The 27,987-nt window shown below is 50.2% G+C and overlaps 1 protein-coding gene across 1 annotated transcript in view; it reads right to left on the bottom strand.

Moving 5' to 3' along the window:
* PSMF1 (proteasome inhibitor subunit 1) overlaps positions 1 to 27,176 on the bottom strand; it is a 31,776-nt gene extending 4,600 nt beyond the window's left edge. The window contains exons 1-4 of the mRNA XM_075563865.1: positions 26,902 to 27,176; positions 18,360 to 18,512; positions 17,304 to 17,386; positions 13,982 to 14,167 (exon numbers count right to left, since the gene is read on the bottom strand). Of these exons, the coding sequence (XP_075419980.1) occupies positions 13,982 to 14,167; positions 17,304 to 17,386; positions 18,360 to 18,512; positions 26,902 to 27,030 (551 nt within the window). The 5' untranslated portion in view covers positions 27,031 to 27,176. The remainder of the gene's footprint in view (positions 1 to 13,981; positions 14,168 to 17,303; positions 17,387 to 18,359; positions 18,513 to 26,901) is intronic.
* Positions 27,177 to 27,987: the final 811 nt, after the last annotated feature.

Below are 27,987 nucleotides of genomic sequence, written 5' to 3'. Positions count from 1 at the left end.
CGCCCCCCCCACCGCCATAAAGGATGTGTGTTTTATTTATGATAAAAAGAGTTAGCAATGTTTAAAGGGTGCTTTAAGAGTCCCTTGGAACCCAGGTGAGCCACGCACAGCTGACAGTTCTAGGGCACAGGCAGACAGATCCCTGCAGACCGCGGGGAAGCCTTGCACTGGCAGCTAATGAGCTTCCAAGTAAGAAGCTGTTAATTATAGTGCTGGGAAAGGATCCAACAGAGACACTTTCCAGTCGGCCCCAGCTACTGGGCGGAGAAGACTGACATCAGGTGCATGAGGCTGGGCTTGCAAAGGAAAGAAAACGTCCTGCTCCAGAGCGAATGCCGGTTCACGGAGCAGGAGCCAGTTTCTGAAGCCTTCCAGCATTCCGCCTCCGGACAGAGCAGATGGTGCCAGAGGGCAGCCAGCCCTCCCTTGACCTTGGACGCCCCCTACAGAGCAGCAAGCAAGGGTCTTGCAGTGGCTGTTAAAATGTCCAGGAGAACAGAGTCTTCACGGCTCTGCAAAGATCCACCATTTTTACTTTTCTCTGCTGGGCCAGAAAGAGGGAATGTATGTGTGTGTGGGGAGGGTGTGGGGGGGGAGGGGGAGTGTGTGCGTGAGACGGTCAGAGTGCAGCTGTGCTGGCACACAGGGGCGCCTCATGCACCGAGGACACACTTACAGCCCATTTAACAATAAACTACATGGGGACCTGGCTCCACAGCCCCCAGCCAAGTCCCAGGTCCTCACACCCCTCACGTCTGTGCAGAGTGGGCCCTGGGGTGTACAGAAAAGGTGATTTTTGTACATGAGCTCAGAGATCACGCCATATGACTTCATCTGGTAACCTGAAGGAAGACTGTTCCGCGATTTCCATCACCTGGAAAACCGCCGGGCCCCTGGGGAGCCCTGGCAGCGTAGTAGTGGGCCACGAGCGGGGCTGCGGACCGGTTTGAATCCACCCACCGTCCTGTGGGAGAGATGTAAGTCTTTCCACTCGCATAGAGTCTGGAGTTGGGGCCCATGTGGGCCCACGTGTCCCAGCTCCAACAGGGGTCTCTCAAAGGGATCAGTGGGTGATCTTGACAATTCAGTTCCCTCCCACATGCTCCCCTCCCCGCTGAAACTTGTTTCCTGCACTGCAGCCTTTCTCCTCCTCCTCCTCCTCCTCTAGGACCTGGAAGGCCCCCATGTTAGGCCTTCTATGAGACGTCCCTGCGGTTGTGTTTTAAAAGGATATTTTGGCTGTTGCGGGGACAGGTTAACTTCTATGGGTCTATCTTTTGAGTTCACTGACACCTTCTCTACCTGGGTGCTGCCAACAAGCCAACACTGCAGCTGGGTGGTCTCAAAGGCCAAGGACTCCTTCCGTTGGGGCAGGGTCACTTTAGAGGAAGGGCTTCCCTGGTCTCCCTGAACTTCCTCCCAGGAGCTTCTGACCGTGCTAGGCTGGCAGGTGCATTGGCCTCGACGGTCACACGTCATCTGCCTCCCTCCCCCTTGTGTGTGCCGCCTGGTCTAGGCCCTTCCTATTTGCTACCATGCAAGTGTGGTTAGGTCTCTAAGTTACCACTCAGATGTGATTAGGGTTAGGGATTCTGGCAGGATAGATACATGAATGCAAAGAGAGAGGCTCTCTTTGGAAAGAGACTTGGGCCCAAACACATTTTGGGGAAGACATAATTCAACATGCTACCTGGCTTTCCTTGGCCACCTTGATTCAGCTACTCATTCGCCAGGGTTTGTCTGGTGCCTCTTGTCATTTTCAGTTCTAAACCCTGGTTTGGTTTTCTTTTCTAGCTTCTGTCTGCCCATTAGGCTTCAGGCCCAGTGCCGTCCCTTCCTGGGCATTTTTTTGATAGCTGCTGGAAAGTCTTGCCAGACAACCTGCAACGTCTGTCTGTGCCATCTTGGCAGTGTGTCTGCTCTTTGTGAGTGGATGTTTTCTGCGTTCTTCATATGCTTGGTCTTCTGGTTTGCATCCCTTACCTTTTGTACACTGCTTTGAGGCTCTGGGAGGATACTACTATTGTTGTTAATAGGGAATCAGGCCCCAAGTTCCAACCAGCCTTCTATGAATTTTTGCTTTCATGTGAGTTTTATTTCCAAAGCCTTTCCAAGTACATAGGGGTATTACGCAGTGGCCAGCCTGGGACCTGGGTGGCAGGCTATCTGTGCCCAAAGCCTTTGGTGAGCTATTTCCACTTAGATCCATGACGCCCAGCGTGGAAGGCCGCAGGTTTATAAACAACTCTTCCCCTCTCTCTGCTCTCCCCCTCTTCTGTCCTCACCCAGTAAGCTGGGCTTCATACACAGCTTCTCCATATCTGCCAGGTGACGTATGTACCTGTGTGGAGAGCCAAATGAGTGAGACAGAAGAAAAAACAGGGGCTTACCACCCCCCAGTCTTGAGGCCAAAGCCCCATTTTATTGTATTTGTGGTGAATAGAACCATATAACATGTTCTACACAAGATGCTCAGTGGTGATGGCTACAGTCTACATCCAGCCATTTTCCTCATTCCCGTTCCAGCTGTTTCACTCCCGTTACGGCCCGCTCGTTGCCCTCTGCACTGATCATCTATGCTGGAGAGCAACTCCGTCGCGCAGTTTGAAGTGCACGGCGGCAGTGCCGGCCTGCAGGCTTGGAGTTGACCCACCGCTTGGGGAAGAGGCCACTTCGGGGAGAGTTTCCCTTCAACGGTCTTAATAATGTTCCAAATATGCCTTTGGCTTTCACAGATTCCTCTCCACGTATATTCAACATATTCCCAAGTTGTCCACCTCTGCTGTCAACATTTTATTGGCCATTAGACATTTTAATTTTTAATCTTTTACTACTCAAGTGAAGCAACCTAAAACCGGCTTCATCTTCTACTATAGGGTCCTGATGTGTTCCTGGCGTGTAACTATAAATCATGCAGTAATCAGTATCTTTCATGCACATGGCTTTTTGTATGTTTGAGATTGATAGCTTATCCTACGCCCACAGTTGGGTATGTGGGGAAGGCATAGGCCATTCCTTTAAATTCATGTGGTCCGCAGAGGGAAAGGAGCTGTGTCCAGGAGGGTCAAATGATTGGGCCAGGGGTGGGAACTGTCTGCTCGAGGGCTATAGGAGCTGAGAAACCATCACTACCAGCTAACATTGCACGCCTCCCTAAAGAGAAGCAGTTCTGGCCATTCCCTTAGTTAATGGAATGTTGGACCAGGATGGCCTGTAAATGTTATCCAACGGCCCTTGGCAGAAAAAAGGCTCTTGCCCTCTGACGTATTGAGATCTGGATCCTTCAAGCTGGGGATTTTGAGTCATGTAGTAAAGGGATGAGGACTTGGGGACTTCTGAGGATGTGTGTGCGGGGGGAGGGGTCGCAGGGCTGTTGAAGTTTTCATTTCGTAGGAATGGGAATGTTTGGGTCTCAGTTGGTGAGCTGTGGTAGACAGAATTTCTAGGGCTGCCCCCAAGATTTCAGGCCTTTCATCGTCCCAAGAGCCCACGAATGTAATGAGAAAGCACTCCTGTGATTCTTTAATATTATCTAGCAGAGCTGATCTAAAAACCCAGCAGCTCCAGACTCCGGGCCATTGAGCAGATTCTGGCTCACGGCGGCCCCATAGGGCAGGGTGAGTGCCCTTGTGGGTGGGAGGCTGCGGTTCTTCATGGGAGTAGGAAGCCTCATCTTTGTCCCATGGAGTGGTGAGTGGGTTCAGACTGCTGATCTTGAAGTTAGCAGCCCAGCGAGCAACCACTATGTCACCAGGCGTCCATGCTGACCTGAAAAGTGGACACTATGTGGGTGCACCAGTCTGACCACAGGGCCTCTGAAAAGCAGAGACTTTCTCTGGCTGGCCACAGCACAGGACGGCAGATGGGGAGCGTCAAGCATGGGAAGGGCTGACCGCATCATGGCTGGCTTGGAGGACGGGAGGCGTGAGAGAAGGAAGGTGAGGAGCTGAGAGGGGTCCCTGGCCGAGAGCCAATGAGAAGCGGGCAAGTTCCTGTCTTACAACCACGAGGAACCACATTTGGTGAGCAACCCTAACAAAAGGGGAAGTAAATCCTTTCCCCAGACTCTTCAGAAAGGAATGTAGCCCAGCTGAGGCTTCAACTTTGGTCTTGGGATACTCTGAGCAGAGTCCCACCAAGCGAGGCCTTCCATAATCCTGACCTGCAGACCTTTGCGGTAATAAACGGGTGGAGCTTTGAAAGCTCCGCACTCGTGGGAATTCGTTCTGCAGCAATCAAAACCCAACACACAGGCTGTACGCAGTTTGCCTAATCTACTCGCTTAGCATTTGAACTCTCTAGCTTACAGGTGCTACGGGAAGGTGTTTTTGTAAGCACTTAAAAAAAATGAGATTAGCTCCTGGCATTGGCAAAGGAAATGGCATTGAAACATGGTGGGAATGCCAATTAATCCAACTGCTCTGGAGAGCGAAGGCAGATATTCTATGCTAGGTCCGTATCAGCATCACAAAAACCAGGCTAACAGAGCTGAGGACGCCCGCCAGCACCAAGCACTTAGGCTAAAAACAAACCCACTGTAACCCCCTTGATTCTACCCCACCCCTCCAAATCAGGTCATATCCATCATAATGTCCTGTTGGATACCCCTTCATCTGTACACCAAATCCATCTACAGAGTGCGCGCCTTGGAACCTGGCAGGCTCTTCCTGTTTCCACAGCTGTCCCTCTGCAGTCCATTCTCTGCAGATGGGCCAGAGGGCTTTGCTGTTGAAGTTGATTTTGAGACTTTAAGACTTAAAGATTTAAGACTTCATAATCAGTATGAAGCCTCTCTTCCTTTAAGCCACCGAGGAGCTTCCACCATGCCTTCCCTTGGCCCCCAGGCTCTCCTTGAACTGGCCTGCGTGCCCCTTTCCAGGCTCCTCTCTCAGCCCCACCTGGCTTACGCTGTCCCAGGCACAGCGGCCTCCTCTGTGTTCCAGCAACCATCCACCCCACGGCTGCTCCTTCCTCCGGCACCTGCTGGTATGAGTGTGTGTCCAAAAGAAGAAATGCTAATGGCTGAGTCCTGTTCTGAGAAGCATGGGCTGTGTTGCTTTGGGCAAGTTGCTTAACCTGCGCCTTTGTTATACAATTTAAAAAATAAGTGAATGAATATGTATTCTTAAAGTTTCTATTGTAATTTCTAATATGGTAAAAATAATCAAACTTCAAAACCAAACTCACTGCCATCCAGTCGATTCCTATTCATAGTGATGCTACAGGACTGGGTAGAGCGGCCCTTGCGGTTTCAACTGAGACTGTAACTCTTTACAGGAGTAGAAAGCCTCATCTTTATCCTGTGGAGTGGCTAGTTTCAAACTGCTGACCTTGTAGTGAGCAACCCAACCTGCAACCCACTGTGGCCCCAGGCCTCCTCAATCTGGTCACTAGTGAGAGAAACAGTAGCTCGGTGGGGTCCGCGATAATATCATGCAAGTGCAGGCCCACTTCTGAGACCAAATAGTTTGAAATCTGCTGACACAAGGAATATAATTCAAGAAAGTAACAGGGAAAAAATAGATATAGGTAGATAGATGTTCTCAGCTGTATTCTTTATCATTAAAAACATAGAAATGCTTGAAGTTGTTGAGGTGAGGCAAACCATAGCAAACAAGTGAAGTAAATACACAGATGCCAAAGTAGGGGCTGTCTGCTCCCTTAGCAAATGACTATGGCATTTTCAAATGAAACGCGGAATGGAAAACTGGATATTTAAAAATACACACAGAGATATACACTGACCAAGATTAAAAATGAATTTGTTGTCAGTTGCAACCAAATCTAGTCCAATTCCTGGCTGCTCCCTGTGCACAGAGCAGTCCTGCCCCATCGAGTTGGCGAGGCTCCGAGAGAGCGCCCTGGGCCTGTGCCACAGTGCCTCTGGGTGGGTTCAGTCTAAAGCTCCACCGTGTGTGTCAACCAAAGACGCTAGAAATGAATGGGAAATGATTATACATAGAAGCAGGAGAGTGGGCGGTATAGTGGTTATGTATTGGGCTGTGATCTACAGTCAGCAGTTCAAAACCAACAGTCAATCCTTACAAGAAAGAGGGGAAATCCTACTCCCATGAACAATTAGTCTTCGAAACTCACAGGGGCCATTCTGCCCTGTGTCTGGGGTTGCTATGGGTCTGCATGGGTGCCATGGCAGCAAGTTTGGCTTTTATACGTAAGAGTCAAATTTGTAGCTCAGGATTGGTTTGTAGCAAAGCTGGTTAAGCATGGACGAACTGGTCTTTCCAAACAGGAGACAGGGTTTGGGGCACACAGCCTCCTTGCTGGCTGCCCGCGGCTTGGCTGAAACATCTGCCTTACAGATGGGTCCTCTCCAGTTCTTTTACAGAGCTCAGGAGGGCAGACCTATTTCCATGTCCCCCTCTCTGCTCCGCTCCAGTGGGCTGTCCTCTCCAGTCTTCCTCCCAGCCTAGAAGCAGCCAGCAGAAAACCACAGAGGCTGGATCCCCAGTAAGTTCTGGGAATGGCTCTTCCTGTGTTTGCACCTCCAGGCTGTGAGGTGTGGGTCAGCAAGACTGGGGTGTGGGGGGAGAGTGGGGAGGATGGGGCCTGGGGAGGGAGGCAGAGGCTGGCACTTCCTGTCAGGGCACCAGTCAGGGTAGAACAGTGCTGGAGGGGGGGGGGGCACTCAGGGATAGGTAATTAACACCCAGGCAGCAGCCAGATGGGCCAGGCTGCTGGGAGCGCACCCTCCTTTCAGCCCTACACCCACACCCCTATTTCCCCTGCATTTAAGGGGGAAACAAAAAGGTGAAAGAGTGAGTGTCTGGTTGCTGAGCAACACAGGGGCGGCTATGATAACAGTGTGTTGCAACATCTGTGCTGACAGAAGAGGGGCAGGCACAGCGATGAGCAGGAGGGGTTGAGGCTCTGAGGGAACTACAGGGGGAAGAGCTATTAGGCTATCAAAGTCCCGTGTGGTTGACCAAAAGTCCCAACTTTAGGCCTCTTTTCCCAGCTATCTCCTCCCTGAGTCAGTGTGCGTGAGAAAGACCTAATAGAGAAGGCAAGGGGCTAGGTTTTCTCTGTGACCAGTCCACAACAGAGCTAATGCTGCCCAGAGCCCAGGTGGTGTAGTGGTTATGCGTTGGGCTGCTAATTACAGAGTCAGCAGTTCAAAACCACCATCTGCTCTGTGGGTGCAAGATGAGGCTTTCTACTCCCATAAAGAGTTAACAGTTTCAGAAACCCACAGAGACAGTTCCACCCTGTCCTACAGGACTGCTATGCATTACCACCGACTTGTCGGTAGTCAGTTTAGTCTGGTTGTGGGAATGCCGGAGTGGGACTGAGCAGACCAAGCGTCCAATTCAGAGCCTCCTGGCAGGATGAGCCCAAGAAATGATGACCCCACCTCCCTGAAACCTCGCTCCTGCCCTGTAAAGCAGCAACGCGGCTCCTCTTCTTGGGGGACTCCCTAAGTGGCACCTGGCTCAGCAGGCAACACATAGTGAGCAGCCTTGAGAAATGGTGGTCAGGGATGGAAACCGAGGAAACAATGCCCAGGCCGGACCTGGGGTGGAGCACCCACAGCTCTCAGGGACACACCTAAGTGGCCCCACTGTCTTTGCTGGGGGTGGGATGAGGTTCACCAACCCAACCAAACTCACTGCCTTTGAGGTGATGCCAATTCACAGGCATCAAAATGCAATAAAACAAGGTTTCCCCTTGTGGGGGACCCTCCACTCGCTAGCCTATCAGTCTTGTTCTCACCCCTGCTTGCTACCCAAACAGCATCCACTGACGTACAATTTATGAAGCGTGTACTATATGTGGAGCAGTGACATAGGGGGCCCACCATCACATTTAATCCCAACAAATTTCCGAGTCAGCTACAATTGTTCCCAAGCTCAAGAAACGGAAGCTCTCAAATGTTGTCACCGAGAAGCAGGTCACACAGCAAGGGAAGGCTCTGAATCAAGCCGCTGCCCCGTCTCTAGGGCCAGTGCTCCTAACTGGCGGGAACTCGCACATCTCTCTGACGCGGGGCTGGGACGGCGAGGAGGGGAGGGGAATAAGTTGAGTGTGGAGGGCCGGCCAGGTGGTCTGACCCATTCCAACCTACCAGGCTCTTCAGCAAATGGCGCTCCCTCACCTTCAGTGCCTTTCCACTTAGGCGAAGCAAAGACTTTCAAAAGAACAGCAATTATAAAAAAAAAAAAAGCTTTCTCTCTAGCTAGATATGAAATTCTAGATCTCAAATTCAGAAAATCAACTCATTTAAGAGGTACAGCTCAGAGGCTGTATGTTCACAGACCTGTACAGTCATCACCACGGTCTATTTTGGGAACATGTCATCGCCCCCCAAAGAAACCCCATACCCATCAGCAGTTACTCTCACGCCTGCTCTTCAAATCCTACACCCTAGGCCCTAGCACCTACGAAGAGGCTTTCTGTATCTATGGAGCGCCGATGCTGGACACTTCACATAACTAGCATCATGTGGTCTTCTGTGACTGGCTTGTCACTGGGCACAGGTGTGCGAGATGGACCTGGTGAGAGCATGTATCAATCAGGACTTTATCCTTTTTTTAAGGGTCGCTCTGCGTGACAGCACTCAGCCACGCCATTGTCCCCTGCTAATCCATTCATCAGGGGGTGGGCCTGAGGGCAGCTGCCACTGCTTGGCTCTTAGGAACACCGCCGCTCGATGCTCATCCCTGTGCGCGCGGGCACGGGCGTGGGGACAGATGAATGTGGCGGCTTCCCGTGCGTTTCTCAAAGCACGATGAGTTGGAACTGGCTCAACAGCCACAGGCTTGATTTTTCCTTTTGAATGGAAGCAGCAGCCAAGCCTTCTCTTGGCACAGCTGATGAAAAATTCTGTCATCTGGGATGGAAAATCTGTCCTGGATGCTTATAAAAAGGAAATGAAGTGCCTGTTGAATGCAATTTCCATCTGCACAGAAAACAGCCTGGAAACATCCCCCGACTAGTAGTGGATTTGGGATGTTTGGAAGTATGAGTGGTTTTAGAAACGCCAACAGAGAAAAGGAAATTAAGGAACACGTATCAGGTTTATAATGGGAGAAAGATCAAGCAGGATCCCCTCCCAGGCCTGGCACCTCTTTCAGTTCTGGAGGCACCGAGCAGGCTCAGCTTCACAAGCTGGATCCCCGAGGATGAGTGACGTAGGAGATGAGAGTGGCCATGCTAAGTAAGGAGTGCCTTCCCCGAAGGCAAAGCCGTGCAGGAGCCGTTGCTGCGGGAAGGGAAGACTGGGAAGAGGCAGCGTGAGCTCAGTGGCCGGCTTCTTCTTTAACGGGGACCACCTTTGTCCAGTGCTGGCTTTCAGCCATCTGCATTGCAGCATTTGCTCCTTTTTAAGCCATTTACCTTTGCTGTCGAGTTGCTGTTCTTTATTCTAGACATACATCTCATCAGATATATGAGTCCTAAATTTTTTCCCTCATTCTATGGGTGCTCTGCTCACCTTTTGGATGGTGCTTGAAGCATCAAAGGTTTTAATTTTGATAAAATTGAACATATCTGATTTTTCTTTGGTGGCTTGTACTTTTGGTGTCACATGTAATGAACTTGTCTAACAAAAGGTTGCAAAGACTTACGAGGGGGTGCCCCCCACAAAACGGAAAAAAGCTCTGCTGGGTGGAGTCTTCGTGGTACACATGTTTCCTGTTAGCTGAGCATTGAACGACTTGCTCTGAGTGAGTTCACTCAGTGGCATCACCTGAGAAGGTTCTCTCTGGTCACAGTGAGTTTTTTCATAAAAGCAGTTTTGCTCAAACCTCATTTTTTGTGATGGCCGATTTAATAGAATAGCGTGCAGCTGTGATGTTCTGTTTTGTGCTCGGGAAAAATGCTGCAGAAACTGTTGCAATGTCGCCCAAAGAACACAAGGACAGCACTGTGAGAAAACTCAATGTACGAGTGGTTTCCCATTTCAAAAACGGTGCAATGTCGATTGATGACAAGCCTCGTTCTGGACGTCTGTCAACTGCCTGAACGGATGAGAATGTGGACTCGTGGTGCATTTGGAGTTCATTCCACCAGGTCAGACTGTTAGTCAAGCTTTCTATTTACAGGTTCTGAAATCATAGCATAAGAGTGTGCAACAAAAAAGGTCTGATTTGTGGCAGACGGGGGACTGGTTTTGCCACCACGACAGTGCACCTGCTCACGCAGCCCCCTCAGTGCGCCAGATTTTGGCAAAAACCAGCCTGCCTCTCTTGCCCCACGCACTCGACTCATGTGGCCTGGCTCTGCGCAACTTCTTTCTGTTTCTGTGAATGAAGAGGGGCATGAAAGGACAGCGATTTGAAGACATAGAAAAGGCGAAGAGAAAAACGAGGTGCTGTCGGCCATTCAAACAGCTGAGTTTGAAAAATGCTTCCAAGAATAGAATTGCAGATTTGACAAAGGTATTATATAATTGAAAGCACTTTAAAGGTGATAAGGTTGTTTTGTAAAAAAATTGATATACTTTGAAAAAATTCCATTTGGGGGGGCACCCCCTCGTAATCTTCTCTCAAACATTTTACAGTTTTAGCTCTTACATGTAACTCTACAGTCCATTTCGAGTTACTTTCTGCAGGTAGTGTAAAGTAGGGGCCCGATTTAATTATTTGGCACATGGATATTCAGTTGCCCCGGCATCATTCAGACTCTATGGTCTACTGAATTGTTTGCCGCCCTGTTGCAAAGCCATGACCCCGTATATGTGTGGGTTTGTTTCTAAACGTGCCATTCAAGTCCCGTGATCTTTGCATCTGTCCAGTGCCACTGGGTTAATCCTTGCAGTTTTACAGTGAAGTTTTGATGCTGGAAGTGAGACTTGTTTATGTCTCTCGATGGATTGTGCTTGCGTACCCAGGCGGACGTTAGGATCAGCTCTGTCTACAAAAGAAAGCCCAGGAGGGATGTGGGCCGCAGTGGCATGACTGATTAATTTCAGGAGCAATGTCAAGAGAAAGTCGAGCAATTCGTACACAGAGGACGTCTTTCCATCGGCTCAGGCATTGTAACTGTCCTTCCTCGAGGTGTGGGCGCTCAGTGTATGATTCGAACACTTCTGTTAAGTTTATTCCTGAGCGCTCAGAACCTGGGGCTGTTCTAAAAGAGACTGCTTCCTTCAGTTCACTTTCACGGTGTCCGTGGCCAGCATGGACCTGCTGCTCTTGGGTCCTGCCACAATGCTGAATTCATATGATTCTACTAGGTGTTTTAGGCAGGTGTTGCCTGCAAACACGAGGGGACCTTCAAAAAGTCATGGAAAAGGTCCATTAACTTTCCATTACGTTTTTCCACTAACTTTTTGAAGTCCCTTCATCGAGTTTTACCTCTTATTTCCCCCTTTTGGCTGATTACCCCAGCTGGAACCTGAAGTACAATGTGAACAGAAGTGCCGAGAGCAGGTGGATTATATTCTGTTTTGAGGGGTATAGTAACCCTTTGTATATCTTGTTAGATTCTGTTTTCTAGGGATTTTTTTTGAGGGGGGTTAGGATTGTAGTTTGTTTTGTAAGAATTCTCAAATATATATTCCTGAGTAAGACTGACGTACAGTTTTCTAGTTATGTCTGGTTTGGGGATCAGAGTAATACTGCTTTCATAGAGCGAGCTGGGAAGTATTTCTTCCTCCTCTTCTCTATTTGGGGATAGTTTGTGAAAGATTGGTATTAATGAAAATTTCATTATGAAGGAAATTTAACAATATACCAAAAATGTATGATGAAAAGTATGAGCTGCTGAATCCCGCTCCCCCCCCCCCAGCTTCACTAATGATCAATATTCTACCATCTTTCTTGTGCCTATTTCTTCCACCCCTCCCACTTAGCTGTCCTTTTTGGCAAAGAAAACCCTAGACATGTTGTTTCATCTTTAAATACTTCAACAAAAATAACTAACATACATAAAGGTTGCTCTTAAACAAACCAACCAACCACCATAACCAGAAATTACTTCACCTAGTAAAGTTAGCAGTCATCTCCATGTTACATAATACGTATGCATGCTCAAATTTCCCCAGATGTCTCAAATTTGTCCCAACACTCTATTTCGCCCATATGACTCTTACATCTCTCTTAATCGGTAAGAGCCCCTTCATCCTTTTTATCCTGATGCCACTGATGTTATGGAAGAAAAAGAGTCCATCTGTCCGTGAAATGTCTCCACGCTCCAGGTTTGGAGGCTGTCGCATCCTGGGTCCCTTTAACTCTTTCTTGGCAGGGCGTGGCTGGCTGCTCACCAGTTGCAGGTGTGGTCAGTATACAGCACGCCTCGGCCTGCCACCTGGCGGACTAGCCGTACTAGAATCTGTGCCTGCAGACATGCCGTCAGCAGCTGTGCAGCACGATGGTCTCATTCGTTCAGGACTCTCAAGGTGAGGATTTTGACCTTCATTATTGTCACCCCCAGCTCTGTCTAATTCCCAGTTTGGGAGGCAGAGCCTCCAGGTATCATTCTGGAAGCCCTGATTGCATTTTCGCTTGGCACAGTGGTGGTGGTGGTGTGTGTGTGTGTGTGGGGGGGCACACCTCAAGAGAGCTGCTGGACCCGCAGGAGTCCCACACAGTGGTGAAACACCCCAGGATAGTGTGCAGTGTGCTGCTGTCCTGCCAGACGGTCATCTAAAGGTTGAACCTCTGTCAATCACCAGAGTTAAAGTTCGCTCGGTACTTTCTATACTTCCTTCAAAGACAAAAATTTCTGGGATGCATGATGGTCCTTGTAACTCAATAACCTGCCCACAAGGTTCCTACGAGTTACACATCTACATGCGTTTCAGAAAAATCAAGTTGTACCCACAAGTTTTGAGTGACTGATACAACACATATCAGCCAGTTGTCGTCCCTGCCAAATCTAAGAGAACTTCACCTACAGGGACATTTCAAGATAGGAGATGGATTTCCCAGCCCATTTGTCTTCAAACCACACAGCAGCTCAGAGAGAGAGAGAGCGAGAGAGAGACACTATCTACATAAAGTCAAAATCTCCCCACCGTGCTTCCTGTCCAGGGCTTAATCTTAACTCTTGCCACCACACCCTGGATAGGTCACAGCCGGACCCTGCACAAGGAGGGAGGCCACCAAGAGCCCAGCCTTGGCCCAGCATCATGGCTGGTGACCTCAAGAAGGGCACCTTCCCTGTCACTCGGGCAGCTCCATTAGCCAACCTGCACTGCCCAGCCTTCCCAACACCCTTCGCTTACTCTCCATGCTCCCTCCGAGACCCAGGGTTTTTGAAGAGTTATCCAAATAGACCCACCAATTATTACCCTTAATAATTAAATTAAATTGGTTATCCTGTAACTAATCTCAGGTACAAAGCTGCAAACCAGAACGGATTAAGCATGGCCGCTAACATCTGCTGAGCCCTTACTGTGTGGCGGCCACCGTTTGGGTGACCCTCCGCCTCTTCTGTCCAGCCACCCCCACTATGACTACACCACACTGTGTGCGCTAGGGGCTGTCTCAGCGGTAGACACGTCTCCCTGGCCCTCGTCTCCTGCCTTGGGGTTGCAGTTTCCAGTCCTAACTGTTGCCACCTGAACCCCAAAGACCTGGGAAGTGACTTGCTCACACCAGGTGGCTGCTGTCAGACTCAAGGGGCTACAATGGAGTGAGATGGGCACATTGCTGAGGGAAGTCCCGTGAAACAATCTATCAGAGCCAGAACTTGAATGGACTGCCTTGTTTTTTGTGTTTCCCAAGAAAACTTGACCCAAGAGTTCAGAATAAGGAGCCAAGAATCATCTGGCAGCAACCCTCAGACCATTGCTCCAGCCCCAAAGGCACCGATAGGGGTCTGCAGGCAGCCTCCAAGAAGGAGACAGGCAACCATCGGGGCTACGTAGGGCAGGACTGGCAGCAGGGTGCCAACCCTCCACCGATCTCCACTCTGCCTCCACATGCTGAGCTGAGCCCTCTGGTGCCGTGGCTGAAGAGACCTGGGACAAGGGGCCCAGTGGGGGACTGGAATCCCCCTGCAGACAGCCTCTACTCACCAGGGAGGCTGCCGGCTGGTGTGGGGGTGTTGTGGGAGGATCCGCAGGGGGTCCACCTCTCTGGCCGTGGCAGGCGGGAACTCCTTGTGTGGGCTGCTCTCGCTGGCCTTGTCCCAGTAGTCTTGGATAGGGGTGACGATCCCAGACACAATCCGAGACCGAAGCTCCTCACTGTTCTTGTAGGCCCTACAGGAGGTAGATGAGGTGTCAACGGTCTGCTGCTGGCTGGCGGCCTTCTGCCCAGTGGTCTGCCGGCGGCGGCCACCCTGATAGCTACGCTTGGTCTGTTTGCAAGGATGGGAACAGGCCGTCCGGCGGACCTGGGTGAAGGGGGCAACAGCCCGGCGTTGTCTCCGAGGTTTGGGCCTAAGCGGCTTCGGCATCTGAGTTGCCCCTCCTCACCACCCCATCAGAAAGAGCTGAGGATGCAGGGCCTGAACTGGGTAGCCTCTGCAGACACCCGCCCGCCTTGCCCTCAGCCTCATTGTGTGCTCACCCTATGTCATGGGGGTCAAGGCAGGCAGGGCTCCGTGGGGTGGGGGAGGGGGCAGTAAGCCAGGTTCTCGGGCCTCAGAGGCAGGGCTCTGGGGGCTTCAGGCTGAGTTCTGTTGCTCCTGTCTCTCTCCCCACCCCAGTCAGAGCCCTGTCTCCCTGCCCCGGAAGGAAAAGCCAGGAGAGCTCTGGCTGTGGGGTTGAGACGGGATTTAAGAAATCTACCCTCAGAATGCCTGCCATATCTTTAGTTCAGTTGGTGGCAGGGCCCAACACACAAAAATTAATACTAACACTGGACACTTGAAGATCAACACTCCAAACAGAATGCCATTAAGAATCACGCCTCTTTAAAAATGCTGAATACCACATACACTCAAGTATAAGCCGACCCGAATATCAGCCGAGGCACCTAACCTTACCATAAAACCTTCAGTAAAAATGTGCTGAAAAACTCAGCTTATACACGAGTATAGTTGGTTCACAGTCAAAACATGTACAGCAACTGTCTGCTGGGCATTACAAAACGATAAAGAAGCGAAATAAATAGAGGGGCGTACTATGTTCATGGATTAGAAAGCTCCAAGTGGAAAAGGTATCAGCACTCCCCCGGTGGTCTGCAGGTTGAACTCAGAAACTGTGCTGTCGAGTTGACCCACTCATCGTGAGCCCGCAGGACAGAGCAGGACATAACTGCTCCATGGGGGGTGGGGGGTGCTCCCCGCGCAGTGGCTGGTAGGGTCAAAGTGCTGACCTTTCAGTTCAAGGATAAGCGACTGAACCACTGTGCCACCAGAATCGCTCTAATAAAAATCTCAATAAGGCGTTGATGGGCGTAGAAAACAGGGATTTTGAGTCGCCACAACTCTCTAGACAGGGAAGGAAAAGGGGGAAGAGTCACTGTACCACTGGACGGTGTTAGATGCCATTGGTCAGTTCCCACTCACAGCAACCCCAGGCAGGAGAATGAAACAGCGCCCAGCGCCACCCCGTCCTCACACTGTTCTTTGGTTTGCGCCCACTGATGTAGCACAGTGTCAATCCAGCTCATTGACGGTCCTTGTGCCGCCCTCTACTTACTAAGCACGATGTCCTTTTCCAGGGTCTATTATCTCCTGACGACATGTCCAAAGCACCCACAGTCTCACCGTCCTTGCATGTCCAACTTCTTCCAAAACAGATGTTTGTCTTCTGGCAGTCCATGGCACTTTCAATGGTCTTCGCCAACACCGTAAATCAAACGCATTGGTTTCTTCTTTGGTCTTCCTTATTCATTGACAACTTTTCACACGCATAGGTGGCTGAAAAGACCATGGCTTTGGTCAGCACACCTTAGTCCCCACAGGGACCGCCTTGCTCTTCAACACTTTACAGAAGTCTGTGCAGATTTACCACATTGTAGGTCGGCTAGTCGAGGTGTTAATTGGTGGGTGACTAATTAGTCCCCTGTGCCTCTGTTTACCTTGCAGCTAAAAGCAGTGTGAGATAACTCAGTTGTTTATGACCTTGCAGCTAAAAGCAGTGTGAGATAACTCGGTTGTTCATGACCTTGCAGCTAAAAGCAGTGTGAGATAACTCGGTTGTTCATGACCTTGCAGCTAAAAGCAGTGTGAGATAACTGGTTGTTCATGACCTCTTTACGAGTCTTTTAAACCCTGCATGTCATGTGTCACGTGCTTATGGTAGAATGCAGTGCTGTCAGTATTCAGGTTCGGCAGGGGCCGAGTTAAGTAAAGTCTTTCATGGACGAGAGCTTCAGAAGGTCTGTAGAGCAAGTGCTTTCATGTTTACTTTGTAGCCATTCCCTTGTAAGAGGAGTATAAAAACCAAGCTTTGAATATACTCGGTGCTTCAGTCCATGAGACTGTTGTCCTCCCAATCCCATGCTTTGTACACGTCTCTTTCTTTTTTTCTGTCATCCGCACGCCTCATTTCAGATGCAGCTTGATGCGGGACACCTGGTCTGTCACCCGCACCACATGTAATGGGTCATTTGATTTCCTGACTGTTGCTTCCATGAGCAATGATTGGGGATCCCAGCAAGATGAAATCCTTGGCAACGCCAATCCACTGATCACGATGCTGCCGACTGGTTCAGTTGTGAGGGTTTGGGTTTGCTCCACATTGACTTCAAATCCACACCGAAGGCTACGATCCTGATCGTCATCAGCAAGTGCTTCAAGTCCTCCTCACCTGCAGCAAGCAAGGTGGTATCACCTGCAGATTGCAGGTTGTTAATAAGCTTTCCTCCAATTTGATGCTGCATTCTTCCTCTAGAGTTCAGCTTCTCAGATGACCTTCTCGGCTTACAGACTCAAGAAGTGTGGTGAGAGGTTACAACCCTGGCACACACCTTTCCTGAGTTTAAACCACGCACTACTCCTTTGTTCTGTTCAGATGGTTGCCTCTTGGCCCACTTATAGGTCCCCCAGAGCACAGTGAAGTTTTCTGGGACCCCCATTCTTCTCAATGCTATCCATAGTTGGTTATGATGTGCACAGCCAAATACCTTTGCATAGTCAATAAGACACAAGTAATTATTCTCTGCATTCAGCCAAGATCCATGTGGCATCAACAAATGATATTCCTTGTTCCATGTCCTCTTCTGAATCCAGCCGGAGAACTCTTTGGAATGAATGAACAGTCTACTGGGGAGAGGGAGGCGACATCCAGAGTGAGCCAGGGTTCTGGCCTAAGTGACTGGGGGATGGTGGTCCCTTTTAATTTTATTTTATAGTGAATTGGGTGACAGTTAGGAGTGCTGGTAGTTTATTAGTTATGTTCTCACTTTCTTTGCCAAGGGAGAAGATGGTATTGGGGGCGGGGGTACCTGTGGAAGTCACCCAGGTGTTCTGCATCGATGTAATCGCCCAAGTTCAAAGTCAAGTCTGCCACTTGCTGTGAGCCACAGTCCTGGAAATGAGGGGAAACAAAATGACATGCAACCTGTTCTTCATCACCATTTCCCCCTCCCCTTGTTGCACCTGTGGATTTTAAATCATGGAAAAGGCTTTGCTTGCACCAAAAAACCCACTGCTGCTGAGGCAATTCCAACTCACTGTGATGTTGCACAACAACTGCTCCCTAAGGGTCGAGGCTGTGAGTGTGACAGGAGCCAACATGGCGAGTTTAAACGCCCAACCCTGCAGTAGCAGCCACTAACTCACTGCATTAAAGGCTAAATGGGAACTGTATGCGCCTGCTCTGAATGAACGGTGGCAAATAGGGGCAATGTCAACTGAGTGGGGCTGGGGTGAAGCCCAATCTGTCAATCAAGTGGTAGCGAGATGACACCTCCTTGGGAGTGTGGCCTTTTGAGTAAGAGAAAACTGAGAGCACTTCCTCTCTCTTTTGCCCCCTTCTGCCTTCCTGCTTGCTGGGACTCTCTGCCTCTGGGGGTGGTCCCATGTGGGCCACTGACCGTAGGAGCCCAACTCCAAACTGTGTGTGCCTGCCATGTGCAACTCTCCACTTACCAGCCTGTGAGCTCCCTGCTTCCCATTTCACCTGCTGGCTCTATCGGTCTGCAACTAGTCGAGTCTGAAGAAAGCCGTAACATCAGATCTACAAACTTGAATTGGACTGGGCTGGATTGCCTTTTGGATAAGAAATTACTACCTGATATTAAGTTCTTCCTTAAACATAGAGTATCACTATAGACAACCCAGCCTAACACATTTGCCTAACAAATGCAACTTGGGAACTGATCTTGTTTCCAATGCCTGCACTTTGGAATTCTTGCCTCAGTAAAGAGTTCTAGTCGTGGGGTAAAATGGGAAAAGGTCCACTCAAGGCTCCTGATCCATACTGTTCAATGGGTTTATCAAGGGTCCCTACTCCACTGTCCACTGCTACCCGCAGATGGCGATATGGTGTGGAGACTCACCAGCACATTGATGATCATGCTGCTCTCCACGGTGACGGCCTTCACAAGGAGCTTTCTGGATTCATCCTTAAACTCATAGCGGAGGACATAGAGGTCTTTATCGTGGCTCCACCCAGCTGGCAGCAGTTCTGATCTCTTATCGTTGGGACCTGACTGAGAAGACACCCAGGGTTGAAAGGAGGCAGCTCATGATCTCAGAACACAGAACTGTAAAGACCTTTACAGATAATAGGAACCCATTTCCTCACTCCACCCACAAGGTTGTGGATGTCGAAAGATGTGCCTGGTCTAAGGCCATGAAGCAAGTCAGAGGTCTGGGACCCAGGCATCCTGCTCTCTCCTCCACAGGCAACTGCCTTCACTGCACAGCACCCTAACCTTTCAGGAGCCTGCAACAGGTGTTTCACTATCCTCCCCCCTCGCTGTCCCCTGCCGAGAACAGTCATTCATCTCAATCCTAAGGCATTGCTTCCCAAGTTTGAACATTGGGCTAGCTGTGATAAGATCAGCATGTTGGTTTTTCTTAGCATACAGATTCTACTCAACGGGCCCAGACAGGTGGAGAGAGAGCGAGGGAGAGAGCGAGAGCGAGAGAGTGAACCCTCCCAGCAACAACAAGTGCCTGGGCCAGAGGGCTTCCAGGAGGTTCTACCAAGCATTTAGAGAACTGACACCAACACTGTTTAAGTTCTTCCAAAACAACAGAGCAGGAAGACTACTCCCTACTTCATTCTACAAAGCAAGCATCAGCTCAACACTCAGGCCAGCTGAAGATGCCGCAAGAGACCACGGGCCACGCTCGCTTAGGAGAACAGATGTAAATCCCAGCAAACAGCACCCGACAGGATACCAACAGTCATAAAACCATGATCGAGTGGGCTTTATTCCAGAAATGCAGGATGGGTCGACCAACGTAACACACCGCACCAATAGCATAATGAAACCCATCTGAACTGTCCAACCTCCTCTCTTGATGAAAACCTTCAAGGAGAATGGAATAAAAGGGGGGAATTCTCATTACAACGCAGGGCAGATACAAAAAGCCACCAGCTAACATTGTGGTTGGGGGCAAAAGATGAAGTGCATTCCTGGAAATTGGGAATAAGACTAGGGTGCCCACTCTCACCACTTCTCTCCAAATTGTATTTGAAATCCTAGGCAGAGCAATAGGACAAGAAGACGCCGCACAAGGACACATCCAGCTGGAAAAGCAGCAGGGAAGTCATCTCTGTTCACAGATGATATGATCCTACACATAGACCGTTCCAGCATCCACCAGAAAACACCTTCAACTAACAGAGGAATCAAGTTGGGGTGGTGGTGATTACAAAGTCAACAAACAAAACACAATAGAAAGAAATCTGAAAGGGAAAATAAGGAAACAATTCCATGGACAATAATACAGTGCCTAGAAATAAACCTAAGCAGACACACGGAGGACGTATAGGATAACAAATAAGAAACACTGCTGGAAGAGAGCAAACCGGCGCTTGCAAGGCCTGGCTCACACGGACCCGCGAGGACAAGGCTGCAGCTCTTTATCAAAGAAGACAGCCACATGTATGACTGCAGACTGGAGATTGCTAAGCTGTCAATATGTTCCGAAGCAGCATTCAGTACCCTCTTGATCAACATTCTGCCAGCCTCTCTCCTCAGAAATACAGAAACCCAGTCCTCAACCTCACATGGAGCTGCAAGAGGCCCCGAAGAGCTCAAACAGCGTTCAGAGACAGGAAGTTCTACTCTGCCCCCTGAGCAGCAGTGCATCGGGACAGACTCCATGGCAGTGGGTTTGGTTTGGGTTTATTCAGCTACAGGAAGGAGAACAGCGCTGCGACACTCTGACCCGAGGAACAGAAGGGAAAACCCACGGCTATGCTCAGCTGATAGTTGATCAGGGCGCTAACAGGTCTATTCAATGGGGAAAGAAAAGTCTCTTCCATAAATGGTGTCGAGAAAACGGAATTTCCACAAGTGAAAAAATTAAACAGGATCCATGCTCATGCAACATATTAAAAACAAATTCAAGATGGATTGAGGATGTAAGCATGCCAAGTAACAACATGAAATTCTTAGAAGAAAACACAAAGGCAACACTATCAATTCTAGCTTTTAACAAAAGGAATATGGTTTTATAAAGCAAAGACAGCAAAAGACAAAAGAAACAAAAGAGACATTGTAAACATTGCATCCTTCCTTTCATCAAGACTTCACAAAGCAGGCTGCCATCTAGAGGCTATCTTCAGAAAGCGTGTTTCATATGAACCCAGCAGCAGGCGCGCGCACAGTTGACAACAAGAAGAGATGTATTGATCATCAAATGGGCAAAGGACTTGAAAGCATGGCTACCGGACACAACAAAAGATGCTCAGTGTCATTAGCTAACAGAGATGCCAATCAACCACAAAACGGTACCATTCACTCCCACTAGGAAGAATGGATGCATCTGACTGGTGGTGCTGGAGAAGAACACTTAAAGGGTCCTGGACGGCTAGAAGGACAAACCAATCTATCTTGGAAGAAGGACAGAGTGCTCCTTAGGTGCTATGATGGTGAGACTTTGGCTCATGTACATTGGACATGTTGTCAGGGTAGACCAGGCCCCAGAGAAGGGCATCACGCTTGGGAAAGTGGAGGGGCAGCAAACCAGAGGAAGGCCCTCAGCGAAATGGACTGACAGTGGCTGCAACACTGGGCTCGAGCACAGGAACCACAGTGAGGCTGGGTTCTGTTGTGCACAAACTCGCTGTGGGTCCGAATCAGCACCTAACAACAGCAACCACAGTGGGGCGCAGATAAAACAATAACCAACAGCGGAGAAGACGTGGGGATATTGGAAGCTTATCCATTGTTGGTAAAGATGGTGTGGAAAGCAGTGTGGCCCCCAGACTGGAAAGTAGAGGTTCAAACAGAGACTTATACCCCAGGCCCATTGCAGTGTTCACAACGGGCAGATAGTGGAGACTACCTGACGGCCCACCAAGAGATGAGGGTTACACAAGATGTGGGGCATACACACAGCAGCCTATTTACTACTCCGCCAGTGCGGGGAGGCGGCCGGGGGGCAGGGGATGAAGTCATGACACAGGCTGCAGTGTGGATGGAGCTCCCAACACCCTGCTGAGTGAAGTAAAACACTGCATGACCTCACTTAGATAAAAAGACAAGAAAAGCAAATGTTTAGACACCAAAGTTTATTGAGAGGTTATCAGAGGCACAGGGAAAGGGAGGCTAACAGGGATGGGAAAATTACATGAAGTGTCGAGTTAAAAATAAAAAGCTGAGGCTGCTTATGTATAGCCAGACTCCTCATGGAAGGCCATGCTTTCATGGGGCATCCCAGTTCATTGGCCAACAAACACACTTAATGTTTCTGTGCTACCCCCTCCTTCTGTTTCCAGGGCCTGGAGTCCTAAAAGCCTGTACGTGGCCATCTAGGGCACAGCAAGGGGTCTCTCTCCCCCTGGAGCAACAGAAAGAAGCCCCGGCCCAAGGAGGACGGTATGGAATGCTTCCTTTGCAGTGAGGCCAGAGAAATGGGTGAAGCTTGGCTACCATCACTGACCATTTTGATACAAGATTCCACAGAAGAATCCTGATCAAACAAAATTTCAAATTCTCATAGACTCCAGCCTCTCCTGAGACCACAGAGGGTGGGTGCCCCTTCAAACTACTGCCTTGAGAGGCTTGGTTTTTTTTGGGGGGGGGGGTGTTAAATAATTTTATTAGGGTCTCTTACAGCTCTTATCACAATCCATACATATATCCATTTTGTCAAACACATCTGTACATATGTTGTCATCATCTTTTTCAAAACATTTTCTTTATTTGAGCCCCTGGCATTATTCTTTTTTTTAAATGTCTTACACTGACTACTGTCTCGTTTCAACCACTTTTCTTCTGTTTGTACTCCTGGCATGGGGGCCATATATTGATCACTGTGATTGCTTCCCCCTTACTCCCCCCCCCCCAACCCAACCCTTACCCTCCTAGTATTGCTGCTCCCCTTATTGGTCCTGAGGGGTTTATCTGTTCTGGATTCCCTGTGTTGCGAGCTCTAATCTGTACTAGTATACATGTTCTGGTCTAGCCAGATTTGGGGTCATGGTAGTGTGATAGGGGAGTGGAGGAAGCATTAAAGAACCAGGGAGGTTGTGTGCTTCATCAGTGCTATGCTGCACCCTGACTGGCTCTTCCCTTCCTTGTGGCCATTCTGACAGGGGGTGTCCAATTCACCACTGATGGGCTTTGGGTCTCCACTCTGCTCCCCCCCCCCATTCACATTGATGTGATTTTTTTGTTTGGGGTCTTTGATGCCTAATACCTGATCCCATTGACACCTCATGATCACACAGGATGGTATGCTTCTTCCATGTGGGCTTTGTTGCTTCTTGGCTAGATGGCCACTTGTTTATCTTCAAGTCTTTAAGACCCCAGACGCTATATCTTTTGATAGCCAGGCACCATCAGCTTTCTTCTCCACATTTGCTTATGCACCCATTTTGTCTTCAGTGATCGTGTCAGGGAAGGTGAGCATCAGAGTGCCATGTTAGTAGAATTTGTTCTTGTGTTGAGAGAGTACTTGACTGGAGGCCCAATGTCCATCAGCTACTGTAATACTTTATAAATAAATATATGTGCATATCTCTAGTCCTGTCATTGTATATAAATGCATTTACATATATACATGCCTGTATTTAGACCTCTACAACTGTCCCATGCCTCCTAGTTGTTTCCTCTATTTCCTTTTACTTTCCTCCTGTCACACTATCATGTTTGGCCTTCATTTGGGTTTTGGTAATTCCTCTCGGCTACATTTCCCTTGATCGAGCACCCCCCCCCCCGCCCCAAGCATCATATGCCCCCCTCGTCATCAATTTTAGATCACTTGTCCCTGGGTTTGTTGGCACCTCCCTCCTTTTCCTCTATCTCCCCCTCCCCCATGACCCCCTGGAACTGTTGGTCCCATTGTTTTCTCCTCTGGATTGTTCATCCTGCCTAGCTTGTCCGGACAGATATGCATACACAATAACATGAGTGTTGAGAGTTTTAAACCTCAAACCCAATATATCCCCCAGAGCATTCGTTCTCAACTTGTGAGTCGTGACCCCTTTGGAGTCAAAGGACCCTTTCACAGGGGTTGCCCGATTCATGACAGTAGCAAAATTACAGTTATGAAGTAGGGGAGGGTCACCACAAGGAGGAACTGGATTAAAGGGCTGCGGCATTAGGAATGTTGAGAACCACTGCCCTAGAGTCAACTTCAACGGGAACAACAGTTTAGCTTAAAAAGGTCTTTGAACCATGAAGGTGGGACTCAACTGACCACAGCCATGTGAAAGATGAGCTCAGAGGCCAGGGGACAATGAGGTTATGTTAATGATGGAAGAACACCTCCGGGAGTGGCGTGTGAAGGGCTGCACAGCTCAAAGACCGGATTGGGCCAAGCGATTGCTCGGGCAGGAAACGGCTCTTTAACTGGCGCATGTTTCCCTGTGAACAATGAGCAAACTTCAGAAAACAAACGGGATTCTACTGTACTGCAGTGGTCCCACAATGTTGTTCCCAAACGCGGCCTCTGTGTAAGAGAAAAGCATCAGACGATGGATGCCTGTGTGTCCCCCACCGGCTGAAGAGACAGGCCACCACCAGGACTGCGAAGCCCTGACTGGCTGCTACGCCGCCGGCAACCAGGAAATTCCAACTCAGGCCCAGCCCGCGCGCGCACGCGTGCGTGTGTGTGTGTGTGTGTGTGTGTGTGTGTGTGTAGCAGCACTGCTCCCCGGGAAGCGAACGCCAGGCCCAGGAGGGTCTGCATGGCCGGCCTTTCAGATGCTCAACCATGTGCGCCACTGTAGGGTGCACAATGAGTTAAAGAAAGACACGCTCAGAAAGATAAATAAGTAAGGGTTACAGCCTAGCATCATTTATAGAAAATTGGAAATCTCATGGTCAGCAGTTTGAAACCACCAGCTTCTCTGAGGGCGAGAGATGAGGCTTTCTACTCCTGTACAGAGTTACAGCCTCGGAAACCCACAGGGGCAGCTCCACCCTATCTCATAAGGGTCGCTGTGGGCTGCTAGGACTTGATGGCAGTGGGTTCAGGGTTCAGATGACAAGGAAACTTACAGGCCTGGAGTAGTCAGGCAAAGACAAAAATCAAAGTGAAACTAAGGGAACCTGAAACTGCTGAGCTGAAGGGGAAAGAGAAAGTGAAACCCACCACAGCTCCTCCCTCCCCCTCCACACCCCTCCGTCAGGGTCCCCAAGCCTGCTCAGGGTTGTACAAGGATGTCAGGTTTATTCTGGAAGGCAGGGATTGACTACTATAATATGCCTTGTCTTTGTTCAGTAGAAGGCCTTTGGATTTACACATGGGCTTCAAAAAGTTCAAGGGAACAAAACCCACTATCTTTCCATTTCATTTTCCCACAAACTTTTTAAAGTTCCTTGGTATCATGACATCTTCCCATGTACACCATTCAATCCACCATAATCCTCCCTTGGAATACAGACGGTTCAAGCTGCTCACCACCCCGGTCTCTTATTTCCAGAAGAAAGGACCACCGACCCCTGCAATGGAGCCTGCAGTCCCCAGGCTGCCCTGACAGGGGAAACAAACGGAAGCGAGATTGAGAGGACCTGGCCCTGCTGCTATCTAGCCAAACACAACATTTCAGCCTCCCGCTAGGCCCTGACATCAAATATCAGCCCTCCCAGTATTCAAAGGTTGGAAAGTGGCCAAAATGTAAGGCCCTGTAGCCTGGCTCTCTGGGATGAAAAACCCAGCTTAGGGATTGCCCACAGTCACAGGGAACCAGGTGTGGCTGGCTTTAGAATTCAGAGCTGCTAGACTAAGGCTGGGGAAGAGCTATGCGGTGGCAGCCAGGTCCACCAGGTCCAGTCCTTGGGCAAAACCCTAGAGCCTGAAGAAATTTTCAGTGGCCATGAGGTCACACCAGTCTCTGGGCCAACTGGACCCAGACAGTTCATTTGGGGCATTTCCCTTTCTTGTTCACAATCCTTCCAGACTTACAACAGAAAGCTAATTCCCTAGCGGAAGTGTATTCAATTCTTTCCCTGGCCAAGGCCCAGGGTTTTTATTCAAGCTATGGTGGTGTTACTCTCTTCTTGCTGAAGTTTTATCACAACTGTCCTGGACCAGAGTAGACCAAACACCCCAAGGGAAAAGGAGACAATTTAGTTTTCTGTTGGAACGTCAGGTACACACTCTCCGGCCCTTTATCGCACCCACAAGGTTGGGGGAGGAGCAGGAGGCGGTTGAAGAAGCAACTCAAATGCCCGCTGCATTTGGTAAACACCATCTCTCTTGGCAGAATCTGTACGCCCCAAGCCAGACAATGAAACTCCACACGTAGCTCGGAGTCTGGGGGTGCTGTGGGTTAGGCTGCTAACTATAACGTGGGCACCTAGGACCCGCCAGCCTCTCTTTGGAAGAACAAGGCGGCTGCTGCTCCTGTGAAGATTGACAGCTTTGGAAACCTTATGGGGCAGTCCCACTCTAAACTTACAGGCTCAGTATGAGTTGGAATCAGCCGGCTGGCAGTGGGTTTATTTGGTTGGTTTTAAAAATAAACCGACAGGGAAGATGCCTCTCTGGTTGACTTCTACTCGGACTTGAGTGGGTTCAGCTTGTGTGGGGCCAGTCTAACCCCAGCAGCAGGGGCACTGGGAGGGAAAAAGCAGACACCATCCCGTGAGACAGCAGAGCCAGCCATCCCAGTCTGCAGGTTTGCAATCTCTGAAACCAAAGAAATACTCCCGGGCAGAGAGTCCATTCCGACTCATAGCGACCCGACACAACAGACTCGAGATGCCCCTGTGGGTTTCTGAAACTGTAAAACTCTTTATGGGAGTAGAAAGCCTAGTCTCCTTTGCAAGTGAGAGGCTAGTGGTTTTTAACTGCTGACTTTGCACTTGTTATCAGCCCAACTACGCCACCAGGATTCCCAGAATCCATCAAAGGACCCGTGTGACTCAGTGCTGGCATGGGTAGGCGGGCGGTGGGCAAGGAGGGGCAGCTCCAGAGAAGGAATCCTTCCCTGGCCCTCACATCCCGGGTGTCTATGTGCTAAGTGGAGAAGCCGCAGTGAGGTCCTTACTAAGCTGTTCAGTGAGGGCTGTGGGTGCCCCCAGGGTCAGGCCTGGCTGAGTAAGGTAAAAGCTCCCGCTCTCCAGGACTGTTTGGCAGAGGGGTGTGCACGGTCTCTGGCCCCCAAGCTGAGGGGTCTGACGCGGAACGAACTTCAGTTCAGTGGGGTGTGTGCTCAAAGGCTCACCCTCACAAACCTCGGTGTCAGGTCCCTGCCATTCTGGCCAGGGGCACTGCCAGGCTGTGCGGATAGGAGTCTCTGCCCTTGGCCTTCCTGGTCGGGTGGTGCCAGCCGTGTTGAGACACTCGGGGGTGGGCTCGGGCCCTTGAACACCTGCCCGGCCCGCGGCGGGTCAGGAGCCCGCAGGTCCCCGCACGGAGGGTGGGGAGGCCGGCCGCGCCTCCCTCCGCGCGGGCTCCGCAGCGTACCTGGTCGCCGGCCCCCAGGCCGTGGTAGCCGTGCGTCACCAATTCCCAGTGCAGGAAGCAGATGAGCGCGTCCTGCGCGCAGGTGATGGCCGGCGCGGCCGAGGCGTACAGCACCTCCAGGCCCGCCATGGGCGCCAGCAGCGTCTGCGGGAGGAGGGAACAAGGGTCGCGAGGGCGGTGAGCCGCCACTGCCCTCCGAGACGGACCGACTCCGCAGCTCCGACTCCGCCTGCTCTACCCGGGGCGCCACCCGCGGCCTAAATGGAGCTGCCCGGGGGCGGGGCGGGCGAGCGGGGCGGGGCACCCGGAAGTCCGTGCCAGAGCCAGCGCGCTTGCGCGGTCACGCGCCCGGCCGGAAACGGAAGCGCGACGCGTGAGGTTCCGCCGCCGTGCGCCGCCCGGGACACAGAGCCGCCTTCCCTTTCCACCCCGAAGCCCCATAGTTTCAGGCTTCCCTGGGTTTTGTCCTGTGCCCATTGCCGTCGGCGTCCAAAATTCCATACTCTCGTAAAAGCCTCTCCTTCTTGGCTGGTGAGATGTGCTGGAGTTGCCCGCCCCTCCCTCTCTCCTCTGGCAAGTTGCTTCTCTATCCAGTAAACCTTTTCACATCGCCCCTTGAAAGGTGCTTCTCTCTTGAATAAATCTTTAAATGTCTGTTTGCTTGCTTTGTAAGCTTGTTCTGATAACAGTGTTACTGGTTTTCAGTGCTTTACAGACGACAACCCCCCCAAAACACACACACACACACACACTGCCTCAGCTGCGAAGACAGCCCCTCGGTCTTCATCCGTTGGCCGTTTGTTCATTGCTAGTGTCTGTACAGTTGGATGTGACCTGTGCCTCACATCATCTCTGTCTTAGTTGGGGTTCCCTCATGGACTGCCAAAAGAGCAAACAAATGTGTCTCAGAGGAAGTACAGTCAGAATGTTCCTTTAGAGCATCGGTTCTCAACCTGTGGGTCGTGACACCTTCGGAGATCAAACGACCCTTTCAGAGGAGTTGCCTAAGACCATTGGAAAACCCATATTTCCAATGGTCTTAGGAACTGAGCCACCACTCCCACATGCAGATACGTCCACATGTCG

Source organism: Tenrec ecaudatus, chromosome 12 (genome assembly GCF_050624435.1).
Source record: "Tenrec ecaudatus isolate mTenEca1 chromosome 12, mTenEca1.hap1, whole genome shotgun sequence".
Taxonomy (NCBI): domain Eukaryota; kingdom Metazoa; phylum Chordata; class Mammalia; order Afrosoricida; family Tenrecidae; genus Tenrec; species Tenrec ecaudatus.
The sequence above is the reverse complement of the archived record's forward strand: the minus strand, read 5'-3'. Positions and strand labels throughout refer to the sequence as shown.